The sequence below is a fragment of the Scomber scombrus genome, chromosome 6 (genome assembly GCF_963691925.1).
Source record: "Scomber scombrus chromosome 6, fScoSco1.1, whole genome shotgun sequence".
NCBI classification, from domain to species: domain Eukaryota; kingdom Metazoa; phylum Chordata; class Actinopteri; order Scombriformes; family Scombridae; genus Scomber; species Scomber scombrus.
In genome coordinates this window covers 3,777,435-3,791,493 of record NC_084975.1, presented here as the reverse complement: position 1 = coordinate 3,791,493, position 14,059 = coordinate 3,777,435, and the positions used below count along the sequence as shown (strand labels likewise).

The 14,059-nt window shown below is 40.3% G+C and overlaps 1 protein-coding gene across 1 annotated transcript in view; it reads left to right on the top strand.

The window, feature by feature from the left end:
• LOC133981886 (receptor-type tyrosine-protein phosphatase beta-like) overlaps positions 1-14,059 on the top strand; it is a 57,251-nt gene that overhangs the window by 9,214 nt on the left and 33,978 nt on the right. The window contains exons 3-8 of the mRNA XM_062420753.1: positions 3,534-3,839; positions 4,923-5,186; positions 7,145-7,408; positions 8,316-8,585; positions 9,568-9,834; positions 11,860-12,126. Of these exons, the coding sequence (XP_062276737.1) occupies positions 3,534-3,839; positions 4,923-5,186; positions 7,145-7,408; positions 8,316-8,585; positions 9,568-9,834; positions 11,860-12,126 (1,638 nt within the window). The remainder of the gene's footprint in view (positions 1-3,533; positions 3,840-4,922; positions 5,187-7,144; positions 7,409-8,315; positions 8,586-9,567; positions 9,835-11,859; positions 12,127-14,059) is intronic.

Genomic DNA, 14,059 nt, shown 5'->3' with positions numbered 1-14,059 from the left:
TGCATTAACATCTAAACTGAATTTGAATGTTAAACTTCATCAAATTTCTTAAGATGCCTTTTAGTAATTTAATCTGTTGACAACATTTGATAATAATGGAAAATATTAGTCAGTTACATTATGAGGCTAAATATATGAGGACACGTCATCATCACACTCATATGTTCCTCCACCCTTCTGGGAAGGCGTTGGAAACAAATAATAGCTATAAATACTTGTATCTTGAAGTAATTGAATATCTAAATGATCTAAATTGAACTATTGAATACTTTATGATCCATAGCCCCTCAATTCAAATGAAGAACACCTCCTTAATGCCTCCAAAAAACACCTTTAACAGGTAAAAAAAAATAGAAAAAAAATAATATGTGCAGTAGGTTTCTTACTATGTTTGAAAATAGAAATAGCAAGAATTTAAATCACATTTTCATGAGACATAAAATGATTGTGTGCAATATGGAAGTAGTTCAATCAGGAGAGACAAGTGAATAGAAAGATATTTATTGTAAATATGTAATGAACAAAATCTTAGTAAATGACAAAGTCGTTGGTGCTTGAACTCCATGAGGAATCATCTCTGAACGGCTGCATATATATGTAGATCCCCCATGAAGTCCAGACACTGGTGGTGGTGATTGCTGATGAGACTGAAGAGAAGATGGCAGATGGGAATAGACTGCAGATCCTGTAGAGAATGGCGGAGATGGGGAGGTGGTGGGGCGCAGGAACAGCCGTATGACAGGACTGAAGCAAAGATGTTGTCTTCGAGTTAAGGAAGGAAGGGAGGAAGAAGGAAGGAAGGGATGAAGGAAGGAATGGAGGGAAGAAGAAGGAAGGAAAGGAAGGAGGGAGGGAGGAGGGAAGGAAGGGAGGAAAGGAAAGGAAGGAAGGACGGAGGAAAGAAGGAAGGAAGGTAGGAGGGAGGGAGGAAAAACGGAAGGAGGGAGGGAGAAAGGAAAAGAGGAAAGGAAGAAGGAAGGAAAGAAGGACAGAGGAAAGAAGGAAGGGAGGAAGGTAGGGGGGAGGAAAGAAAGAGAGAAGGAGGGAGGGAGGAAATAAGGAAGGGAGGAAGGGGGATGGAAGAAGGAGAGAAGGAAGACACTGGTGGTGGTGATTGCTGATGAGACTGAAGAGAAGATGGCAGATGGGAATAGACTGCAGATCCTGTAGAGAATGGCGGAGATGGGGAGGTGGTGGGGCGCAGGAACAGCTGTATGACAGGACTGAAGCAAAGATGTTGTCTTCGAGTTAAGGAAGGAAGGGAGGAAGAAGGAAGGAAGGAAGGATGGAAGGAAGGGAAGGAAGGAATGGAGGGAAGAAGAAGGAAGGAAAGGAAGGAGAGAGGGAGGAGGGAAGGATGGAAGGAAGGGAAGGAAGGAATGGAGGGAAGAAGAAGGAAGGAAAGGAAGAAGGGAGGGAGGAGGGAAGGAAGGGAGGAAAGGAAAGGAAGGAAGGACGGAGGAAAGAAGGAAGGAAGGTAGGAGGGAGGGAGGAAAAAAGGAAGGAGGGAGGGAGAAAGGAAAAGAGGAAAGGAAGAAGGAAGGAAAGAAGGACAGAGGAAAGAAGGAACGGAGGAAGGTAGGGGGGAGGAAAGAAAGAGAGAAGGAGGGAGGGAGGAAAGAAGGAAGGGAGGAAGGAAGGAAAGGAGAGAAGGAAAGAAGGAGGGAGGAAGGAAGGAAAGGAGGGAAGGAAAGAAAGAGGGAGGGAGGAAGGAAAGGACAGAAGGAAGGACGAAAGGGGGATGGAAGAAGGAGAGAAGGAAGACACTGGTGGTGGTGATTGCTGATGAGACTGAAGAGAAGATGGCAGATGGGAATAGACTGCAGATCCTGTAGAGAATGGCGGAGATGGGGAGGTGGTGGGGCGCAGGAACAGCTGTATGACAGGACTGAAGCAAAGGGAGAGAGGCATATTTAAACGGACCGCTACAGGATGATAGGCTAAGGATGAAGTGCCCTAGACATAGAAATCTAGGTAATAGATGAGCATGCTTGAAGGAGGCAGAAGTTACCAGTTATGCCTGTATGTTTTAGAGTCTTCTGACTGAACTTTCGCTAAGCTTAATTTGTCTTCAACATGGCACACACAGTATGAAAGACTCGACAAAAGTGACCAAAAAAAACCACATACCTCTGGTTCAAGTGTAACCTAATACCTACAGCTGTCCAATAAATGTACCAGTGTAAAAGGACAAAATGTACAAGTGTAAAAGCTCAAGTAAAGTACAACTACCACAAAAAACTGTACTTCAGCATTGTATTTAAATAAATGTAAACAGTTACGTTGTACTTTGTTATCAGCGGTCAGAGTAGATGTGACAGTTTTGGTTTTTCATCAAGGAACAAATTAGTTTGTATTGAAAGTCTCCATTAGTGAGTTGAATGTGTGTGTGTGTGTGTGTGTGTGTGTGTGTGTGTGTGTGTGTGTGTGTGTGTGTGTGTGTGTGTGTGTGTGTGTGTGTGTGTGTTCTCAGGAAACAACGAAGTCTCCTTAGAGAGGAAACCATTATTATGAGAGAGTCAGAGTTCAGGACTGAGTGTGGGGGGGGGGGGGGGGGGGGGGGGGCAGTTAGCCTCGTCCTGCCCCACCCCTTCTCTTTTTTTTTTTTTTTGCACTTTTTCCTGTCCAGATCTACCAAAGAAAATGCAGCTAAAACAATCCTATCAAGCTTTTCCATCTCCGCTGCTGCTGCTGTTGGTACAAAGACAGGATACACATACACACACACACACACACACACACACACACACACACACACACACACACACACACACACACAGACCTGTAACATGTTGAGGAACAAAGGAGGTGCTGAGAGTAAAACATGGAACAAGGTGTCCATTAGTTCAGGTGATGGGAAAAAAAACTGCGCCTGTTTTAACAAGACTGTATGAAGTTTGCAGATTGATTTACATCCCTCTCGACTTCCATTGTTTTCCACGTATATCCGTACGGTTTGAAAACCAACTTGTAAATTCTTGAAACTCGTTCAAGAAGAACATTTTTCATTGTTTATTGTATTCGGTAAAGTTAAGTTTTTATTGTCCGTTGACGTTGCTGCAAGCGGTGTTCAACAACTCTGCAGAATCCACATTTAAACACTGCAGCTGATTGCATCATCTTAAATAGGAAAGTTTTCTACGTAGTTATCTTGTGGTTATTTTGTTCCAATTGATTGTTTAGGTGATGAAATGTCAAGAGAAAGTGACTTTTTCTCAGAGACCAGTTTGTTTTTTTGACTAACAATGATTTAAAAAGATAAAAGCTGCAAGTTCTCACATTTCGGAAGATGTTAACAGTAGCAATTTGGTGTTTTATATTTGATAAATTACTCCAATTATTCAGTGATTGGGTTAATTAATCATTTCAGAACTAGAATTACAATGATTCAGAACCACAAAATTAACTCATAAAGACTTTTAAAAGGTAGAAACTCTTAAAAATGAAAGTCTTCATATTATTGGCAGATTAACGGACCTAGTCAAACAGTCTGGAGGTCCATCTGAACTCTAAACACTTGTCTCCTCTCTTAGACCCTGTTGGTCCGACTCAGCTGGAAATCCAGATGGACCCGGTTCAGCAAAAGAGGCTGTCTGTGGTCCAGACCGGTTCCTCGGGTCTGCGGATGTCCTGGACTCGTTCGCCAGGTCATGTGGACTGGTATGACGTCACTCTGAAGGACACCAGTTCTGGATCCGGCCGCAGCACTCGGATCATGGGCAGCGCAGCCCCTCAGACGGGCTTCACCTCCCTCGTCCCCGGGACTCTGTACACTATAAGTGTGGTGGCTACTGCCGGGAACAAGAGCGCTCCACCTGTCCTCACCACAGCAGCTACAGGTGAGGAGCTGGTTAGAGACTCATAAGAGTTTCAGGTCTCTTTCACACCTGTTGTTTCAAGTCTTGTTCACCTCTCTTTCACACTGGTAGTTTTTAGGGATCTTTCACACCTTAAGTTTCAGGCTTCTTTCACACCTTTGGTTTCAAATCTGTACCTCTCCTGTAGTTTCAGGTCTCTTTCATACCTGTTGTTTCAGGTCTTTGTCACACATATAGTTTTTATGTCTCTGTAGTTTCAGGCCTCTTTTACACCTGTAGTTTGATGTATCATTCACATGTCTTTCTAGGTCTGTGTCACAGTTGTAGTTTCTGGTGTCTATCACACACTTGAAACTACAAGTGTGATAGAGACCTGTAGTTGCAGGTATCTTTCACACCTGCAGTTTTTAGGTGTTTCTAGTTTCATGCCTTTTTCATATCTGTAGTTCCAGGTCTCTTTCACACCTGTAGTTTCAGGTGTCTTTCACACCTGTAGTTTCAGGTCTCTTTCACACCTGTAGTTTCAGGCCTCTTTTACACCTGTAGTTTCAGGTCTATTTCACACCTGTAGTTCCAGGTCTCTTTCACACCTGTAGTTTTTAGATATCTCTAGTTTCAGGTCTCTTTCACACCTGTAGTTTCAGGCCTCTTTTACACCTGTAGTTTCAGGTCTCTTTCACATCTGTAGTTTTTAGATATCTGTAGTTTCAGGTCTCTTTCACACCTGTAGTTTCAGGTCTCTTTCACACCTGTAGTTTCAGGCCTCTTTTACACCTGTAGTTTCAGGTCTCTTTCACATCTGTAGTTTTTAGGTGTATCTAGTTTCAGGCGTCTTTTACACCTGTAGTTGCAGGTATCATTCACATGTCTTTCCATGTCTATTTCACATCTGTAAATTCAGGTCTCTTTAACACCTGTAATTTTTAGGTGTCCCTAGTTTCAGGTATCTTTCACACCTGTAGTTGCAGGTCTGTTTCACACCTGTAGCTTTTAGGCGTCTCTAGTTTCAGACCTCTTTCATATCTGTAGTTTTTAGATGTCTCTAGTTTCAGGTCTCTTTCACACCTGTAGTTTCAAGTCTCTCTCCTGTGTCCCCCCCTGCAGCTCCCTCCTCTGTCAGCGGCCTGCAGGTGGCGTCCTCCTCCCCACACAGCCTCACAGTCTCCTGGCAGGTCGGTCCAGGCAGGACGGAGCGGATCAGGGTTCTGCTGACGGATCAGAGCGGGGTTCTGATAAGTAACGTCACTCTAGAAAACACTGTGACCTCTGCTGTGCTGGACAGCCTGCAGCCCGGGACCCTGTACACCGTCACCGTGGTAACAGAGGCGGTCGGCCTGCAGAGCTCCACATACAAACAGGCTGTGACAGGTAGATCAACCCTGCAGCTTCAGAGCTTTTTAGCCTCTTTCAGACATGATTAATTAACTAACAACAGTTTTAATGCAAAGTCTTGTTTAAGGAGCATCTTCGGAATCACACCCTGATTAATAAAACTATCTCCTCCACCAGCCAATCATATTTTATATATTAAATCAAATTTATTGCAGATAAGAGCAAATAAATGCATAATACAAGGAATATACATAGTGCATGCAGAACACTGAGATTAGGAAAAGAGAACAATAACTAACAAAAGAGAAATGTACAGGAGGAACCAGTCAAACCCTTAAGGGCTCTCCTATTGTGAGATATACGGCACACATCATACATTGATTTAGTTGTTTGACTTGTTGCTCAACAGATAAGAAGAAGCATCTTGCATTCATTAAAGTTTTATCTAGATTTATGGACTTAATTAAAATACAATCCACTGAGAAAAAGGCAAGAAGCAGCAACAAAAACAGCTGAGAAACTGTGAAAACATGCAGACAGCACGGCCACGTTTATAAAAAAGCTAAAATAATGTAACATTATCAAGTTAATATTAAGTTCAGTCGGTTATGTGGTGAAGAAAGTGGAACATCTCCAATATGCAATGTTAAGAACCTGTAGTTCTGCACAGCATTAAAGTGAATTAACTCGGTAAATCAGTCATTTTAAAGTCCTTTTTTAAAAAGAGAAACATGCTGATGGTTTCTTTTTTCAGTTCTTTGTTTCGCTGTCTGCTCTGTCGCAGCAGCAGCAGCAGCAGCAGCAGAGTCACACCGCTGTTCTTTCCAGGATATTTTAGGATTTTCTCCACCCTTCCTCTGCCAGCAGCTGGTCGCCTCATCTAAAAACTCTCCCACCCAAGAGCACTATCAGTTTAATACCTCTGGAGCGCCGAGCTTCTACTCTAATGACTCTTTAGTTCCCACAATGTTCTACTGAGATCAAATTATATTGTTTTATTAGCTATGACCCAAATATAAAAGTAATTCAGAGTCTGAGTCAAAGGCTGATTCCTGATACATTCATCTGCTGAAAGATGTTCACCTTCAATCTCAAGTATATGTTGAATCTCTATGTTTCAATACTTTTAATACGTAGCATATCAACATTTAAAGTGACGTTCAGATTAAATCTATATGAGCTGACTTTCTTATTAGCAGGAGGAGGAGTCGGATGGTTGGCTAGTATCTTAGTTAGAGGGACAGTTGGAGAAACATCAAAGCAGCAGAGAGCTCTGTTCGACACCACCATGAGACTACTTTATGTTTTCCTGTTTCGACCGACAAAATCTGGTGTTTTTAGTGAGCTGTTTTTAGAAATAGCGGGACTTTTGCAGCCGTTTCTATTTGTTTTAATTTTTTTTATCCAATCTATGATCTTTCACTAACGCTAACCAAGTGATTTTTGTGCCTAAACCTCATCATACATCAACCACAGCTTTGCCACATCATAAAACATCATTATTCAACTGATGATGGCCAATATTGAAACACAGATATTCAATGCATCCATGGTTTGCAGAAATGTACAATGTCAGTTTTTTATTCTGGTTGATTTAACATCCCAATGTATCTGCAAGGTTCCAGTTTACAACTTATACCCTTTATTCATGTTGTGTGCAGCAGAAAAAACTTTAAACTTAAACAATATTTACATATTTTAACATGAATGAGAAGGAAGATTTTAAACTTCGAATTTTAAGGATTTGAAACTTATCATCACATCAAATTGGACACAAATGATTATTCAAAGCAGATGTTTCTAAACGTCTGTATAGGATCTTTAATGAAATAGGTTCCTAATTTTAACTCTGATTTAATTAATGTTGTATAAATCATGCAAATTTAAGGTAAAACTGATATCTTCAATTTAGGCTAAAAGACACATAATTCTTTCATGGCTTGTGTCTACATTGTTCATGAGAGATAAACTCTGTCTTTATGCTCCGTCTTCAGTCCCAGCGATGGTCTCAGATTTGAAGCTGGACAACAACGGCAGCTCAGACACTCTGCAGGCGTCCTGGCTGCCACCTGAAGGGGGCGTCGACGTTTACCTGGTGACCCTGTCGGCTGTGGGATCGGCTCCTCAGCAGCTCCGCCTGACGCCCAACATCACCCAGGTGTTGTTCCAGGGACTGACTCCCGGTCGCAGATACCAGCTGTCTGTCAGCACCACAGCTGGAGAGAAAACCACAGAGACCAGGACCAGCAGGAGGACAGGTTAGTGTCTGCAGCTCAGAGGACGAGCAGGTCTTCATGATGTTTTATAGACGTGAAGTTATTTCTAATCTTTCAGGATTGGATGAACAATTAGATGAATTCAGCAACTACAGCTGAGGTTTATGGGTAATGTAGTATTTATAGCCATGAACCAAAGTGACAGAAAAATTAAGCAGGTGCATTAACATCAAGTTTTGTTGAATTATCCAGTATTTAGTATTAAAAGTTGGCCTGAAACTGTTGATTAAAATGTTTGATTTCACTCTTAAATGTCACCAATCTGCACTCTATATCTATATCTTCATGTATTTAATATGAAAATATTTAACCATATATCATTTGTAAATAACTAAAGATATTGAGTACAGTGTATTGTTAAATTAGTCATCATGTTTTCATGAATATTCATAATGGATACGTCTTGTTTTGGAGGCACGTTGGCTGCTACAAGTGTTTAGTTTGTTTCTCATCATTTAAACATTTTTAAATGTTTAGTTAGTGCAAACAAATAGAGCTAAAAGAATAGAGCAGGTTGATAAAGAAACTTAACTGTGATTTTCTCTTTGCTGTAGAGAGTTTTAATCGTTTCCAAGTGACAGTTGTGTTTCGTTCTTCTTCACTGTTTACCTTAAAAAAAGCCTATTTTCATGCCTTTCTTTGAGTATGATGAACATTTCTGTTTCTACAAAACTTTATTTCTTCTCTTCTCAAATGCTAGATGCTGTAAACATACGTTTATATTAATAAAATAAAATCTAAAACTGGTAGAATAACTATTTAAATCTGTGTGACTGTCTGAACAAAGAATGATTATTATATAATAGTTCTGCATTTGATGCCAGTTTTTTGACACATTTTTCCGTTGGTGGTTCTCATCACTCCTCTCCTCCCTCCTGTTCTGTTTCAGTCCCGGACCGGGCGGCGGCTCTCTCCATGTCCGGTGACAGAAGAGTGCTGAGGGTCACCTGGTCACATCCCAGAGGCGACTGGGACACCTACAGCTTGCTGCTGATGAACGGCTCTGTGGTTGTGATGAACGATACGATCAGTAAACTGAACACACAGTACACGTTCTCCGTCCTGGACCTCGGCCTGGTGCCTGGACGCCTCTACGGGGCCGACGTCACCGTTCACAGCGGCGATCTGAGGAGCACGGCGCACTGCCAGGGACGGCTGGGTTAGTTTACCTTCACACACGTTCTTTGGTTTCACCTCGTAATGTCAGCAGTGAGATAATAAGAGATTTAGTGAAGGGTGGTCACTTTAAATTACTGCTGATAATCCGACCTTTAACCCTCACTTGCATCTTTTTAAAGGCAGGAAATAATATCAGATAAAAATAAGTTTGCCTTTGCACCCTGATAACCCTTTTTTGTGTCCTCTTTCTGCTCTCTTATCGATGCTGGAAGAAATATTCAGATCTTTACTTCAGAAAAAATATCAAAACCACAAAATACTGCATTTAAAATATTCCCCAAAATACTCAAACTATAACTTTGTAAGAGTCAGGAACAGTTTTTTTTTAAAGAATGATGCAGATTTTTTATTTACACACATTCTCCTCCATTGCAAAACATGGTGCCTACATTACCCACAATGCAACTGGAGATTGGGGTGTGTTATGCTAGTAGCAGCTAATGTAGCCTGAAACGTTTAGCCTCCAGCAGCGATAAGGAGCTACACAGGTCTGGTAACTTCACTTCTTTCTAACTCCACACCTCCATATTTCTTTACATTTCACACCAAAACGGAATCATGTGACATCACTCGAGTCATGTGACATCACTGGAATCGTGTGACATCACTTGAGTCAGTTTATTAGATTTAACAGAGTTCCTTTTGGAGAGGGGAAATGACTTATACTACCTTTTTTCACACAGAACAGCTGGAAACACACATGCCGAGGTGGGAAATACCTGCAGTTTCCCTTTGTGTATAAGTAGTGAAATATTATCAGCAAAATGTACTTTAAGTATCAAAAGTGAAAGGACTCATTCTGCATCATTAAACCTGATGCAGTAAAGTATAGGCAGCATTATAAGCAGCTGATTTTAACTACTTTATATACTCTTAATGTATTGTAGTTTAGTGGAAGTATTAAGTTTTATAAAAATGTACCTGACAGCTGTACTTGTTACCCCCTCCCCGCCCGCCTGCAGCCCCTCGGCCCGTCCAGCAGCTGCTCGTCCGTCACTCTGATGAATCCACGCTGAGCGTCCTGTGGAACCGACCGCCTGGCGAGTGGGACGGCTACACGGTGGTCCTCAGACTGGTGGACTCGGCCTCCGTCTTGTCTCAGAGGATGCTCCCCTGGGAGGCCAGAGAGTGCACCTTCAACATCCTCGCCTCGGGACGCCGATACACCGTTACCGTGGTGACCAACAGCGGCAACCTGAACAGCTCTGCCTCCGTGAACGGATGGACCAGTAAGATTTATTTATTTATTTACTGTGTTCACTATTTGTTTGTTTCACAGTTTGTTAGTGTTTTATATTACTAGGTGACATGAATACATGCACATGATACAATACACATTTTTATTAAGTTTAGTTTAGTTTATTTGCACATAAAGAGGAAAAAAAAGTTTTTGAGATTAAAAAAAAAGACAACCATAACTAATAACAAAAAATACATATGCAGGAGGAGCCAATTAAAACCCATAAGGACTTAAATTATTTTTTGAATTACACTTTAATATATTAAATTAATATTACATTTACATATTTTTTTAGGTTTATTTTCCATCAACCTTTTCAATTGATTTTCCAGAAAATGTACGACATCATGGTATTTGTCAGTATTACCATGTAAAATTACATTTCCCATTATAAAGGATACTAATATCACTCTCACATATCGAGACTGGTAATTTTTATATTTCTTAAATAGTCAACAAATCTAATGTGCAGAGTCAAACCAGCAATGAACTGATATATTAATAAGTATTCTGTGTGTGCATCCAAACCCTGATAAATCTTATTCCCCTATGTTATAAACCACCATTGTTGTCTAAAAACTATTAAAAACACATTAATGAGCCACACCGCTGCACTGGATGACATGTTCCTTCATTATGAAGACTTTGGTCATGTTAGTTTGTTTAGAAACGGCTCCAAAGACTAATAACAGCCACCACGATTCAGTCTCTTGAGAGCAGTTATGTGTAAGGCAGACGTCACTGAGCATGTGCAGGAACACGTGTAAAGGGCAGGAAGTCAAGCTTGTCCACTAATTAGAAGATCGGTGTCTCCAGTCCACATGTTTAAGTATACTTGGGCCCCATATTGTTCCATATTGGTGTGTGAATGTTAGTTTCCTCCTGATAAGCAGGTTTGCATCCTGCGTGGTTGCCCCTGCCAACAGCATATGAACGTGTGTGAATGGGTCAATGTGGCTTGGTTGGAAGACTAGAAAAACTCAGAATACATGCAGTCCATTTACCATTCTGATTACAGAGCTGCATTAGCTTGTTGTGCTTCATCTTGACTTTGTATTGAGGCTCTTAGAGAGATTTACAACGTAGTGCAAAGCCAAGAGGTTGTGATATGTTGCACAGGTCTATGCAGCACAGAGGAATCAGGCTTTGGATACACACACAATACTTGTAGGATCAGTTCATTGTTGGTTTGGCTCTGCAGATGACTTTGTTAATATGAAAAATATAGAAAATAGACAGCTAAATCCTTTAGTACATGTCTGGAGGGATCTTAAACCCTTACAGACTGTTTAGGGTTAAATTAGGGTTCAATTTTTACAAATAAAAAACGCCCTATACACATTTTCTTTTAGCTGGATTCTTTCATAATATGACCCACAATATACAAAAATAGAAATAAAATACATCTTTTTTTGTGCAGCTTATACACATTTTTATATATGCAAATGTAATAATAATAATAAATAATAATAAATGCATAGGGACAGTGCACATTAATGAACATCGATATCTAAACATCTCTGTAAACATGCCGGATTATTAGCTGCTAATTTGCATCCGTAGTCCCTAATAAATAAATAAATAAATAGATAAAATACAAATAGAAGAGACAACACACACAGCACAATACATTACACAATCAGAAGGATACCAGACCCAGACAGGATATAACAATGCAATAAAAAGTAATGTTCAATGTACAGAATTAAAAAAACACCATTCAAACATGTATGCATCATATTTTACAAAAATGGTCTCCTAGATTGTGGATGATTTTTTTTCTATAAGATTAATCAAACATGTATTAATGACTGATGGTGAATTTATGAATGTGAATTGGTGTGGAGACTAATTATGAGTCAGAATATGAACAGTATGTGAGGGTTAACTTAGCAGGAGCTACACAGCACCCAGCTTTATCCCTCTTGTAGACGTAGTTTGATTGCAGAAACACTACAAAACAAATATGGAGTCAGTGTGTGAGCGTCTTCGTCTCTTCTGTGTGTCCTCTCAGCTCCGGCTCAGGTCACCCAGCTGCAGGTTTCTAACGGCGGCAGCATCGACAGCCTCCACACGCAGTGGGAACGAGCCTCGGGGGATCTGGACTCGTACCGCGTCCTGCTGGTCCACGACAGCAGCGTCATCAAGAACGAGAGCGTGGCGGCCAACACCACCAGCCTCAGCTTCCACAGTCTGAGGCCCGGCGCCCTCTACAGGGTGGTGTTAACCACTGTGAGAGCAGGACGCTCCTCCAGGCAGACCGTCGCAGAGGGACGCACTGGTAAGATGGAGGAGGATCCATTATTATTATTATTATATACAGTCTGACCTGCTTGCCTTTATTTTAATCTGATGGAAGTTTGTCAAGTCGGTCTTATTACAGATTCAGCACTTTTTGGGGTAAAATCTGGTAATATTCCAATAAAATTGAGCATCAATCATACAGTAAGGCAGTAAACCTCAATGTAAAAACTACTACACTCATAACTATAGTACAATATAAGAGCTGCAGCAATTAATCAATTAGTCAGTCCACAGAAAACTGATCTGCAACTCTTGATAACTGAATAATTGAAGCATTTTTTTAAGCAAAATTGCCCCGAAATTAGCCTCAGCTTATGTGTGAGGATAAATAATGCAGAATATAGATCGATAGATGGATGGATGGATGGATGGATGGATAGATGGATAGATGGATAGATGGATTGATGGATAGATAGATAGATAGATAGATAGATAGATAGATAGATAGATAGATAGATAGATAGATAGATAGATAGATAGATAGATACATAGATGGATAGATGGATAGATAGATAGATAGATAGATAGATAGATAGATAGATAGATAGATAGATAGATAGATAGATACATAGATGGATAGATGGATAGATAGATAGATAGATAGATAGATAGATAGATAGATAGATAGATAGATAGATAGATAGATAGATAGATAGATAGATAGATAGATAGATAGATAGATAGATAGATAGATAGATAGATAGATGGTTCTGGCCAGTTAAATGACAGAAAAGCAGCACTAAAAACTTAAAACGGTGTGTTTGGTGTCATATGTATTTTAAGATGTACCTGTTCAGAGGTGCAGAATATATAAAGGGGGGTAAAATTCACGCTTATATCATTTGAATTCTTAGAGTGCAGATTACATACATTTTTATATTCTAAATGTCTTTGTTGTCTGTTTTTAAATGTGGAAAATAACTAATCGGTCGAGAACCGCATTTTGCTTCGGTGCCGAGTATATGCTGGAAGTGACAATAACATTTATTTATTTATTTAAAAAGTTGTGTGTTGAAGTGTTTTGAAGCTAATATTTGACAGGATCAGTAAATATCCTTTTGTGTTATCAGAGCCGGTGATTACGGTGACAATTGCTTTTTTGTCACATCGCCAGCAGAGTTTCATAATCACACATAGTAACAACAAACAATAGTAAAATATGTCATTGTGTTTTTTCTGACTGAGACAAAAGTCCATCAGTGTGTGTGTGTGTGTGTGTGTGTGTGTGTGTGTGTGTGTGTGTGTGTGTGTGTGTGTGTGTGTGTGTGTGTGTGACAAACTAAGTAACAGCAGGATATTATTGAAACCTCGCTCTTATCTGATGAGGCAGGAATTTGACAGGAATTTTCAGGAAGTGCCGAACACAAGACAACAACGACAAAAGAACATGTCAAGGTCTGTGTATAAAGACTTCCTGTCAGGAGAGAGGAAGAGGAGGAAGAGGAGGAAGAGGGTCATTGTTGAATTCCAGCTAGAATACTGCTGTTGGAAACCATTTGGAACAATATCTAAATATATATATATGTGTGTGTGTGTGTGTATGTGTGTGTGTGTGTGTGTGTGTGTGTGTGTGTGTGTGTGTGTGTGTGTGTGTGTGTGTGTATAGTCTCTGAGGATGTTTAAAAAGGTGACAGAAAATATGATGTAATGCTGGATTTCAAGCCAAAAAATGTCTCTAGTCTCTAAAAAATGCTTAACAATATATGAGTGAAATACCATTACATCATCTGCTTATGTAGCTGGAGTCCTTATTTCAACACAGGAAATAGATTCATGCATAAAGCGATAACACGTTGTTGTATTATGAGCAGAAACACGCAGTCACACTGAGCCTGACCGCATCCTGCTACACAACGACCCGCATTAAGTTCCCTGTGCTAACGTCTGCTTCTTATCTGACTTAAAAACAT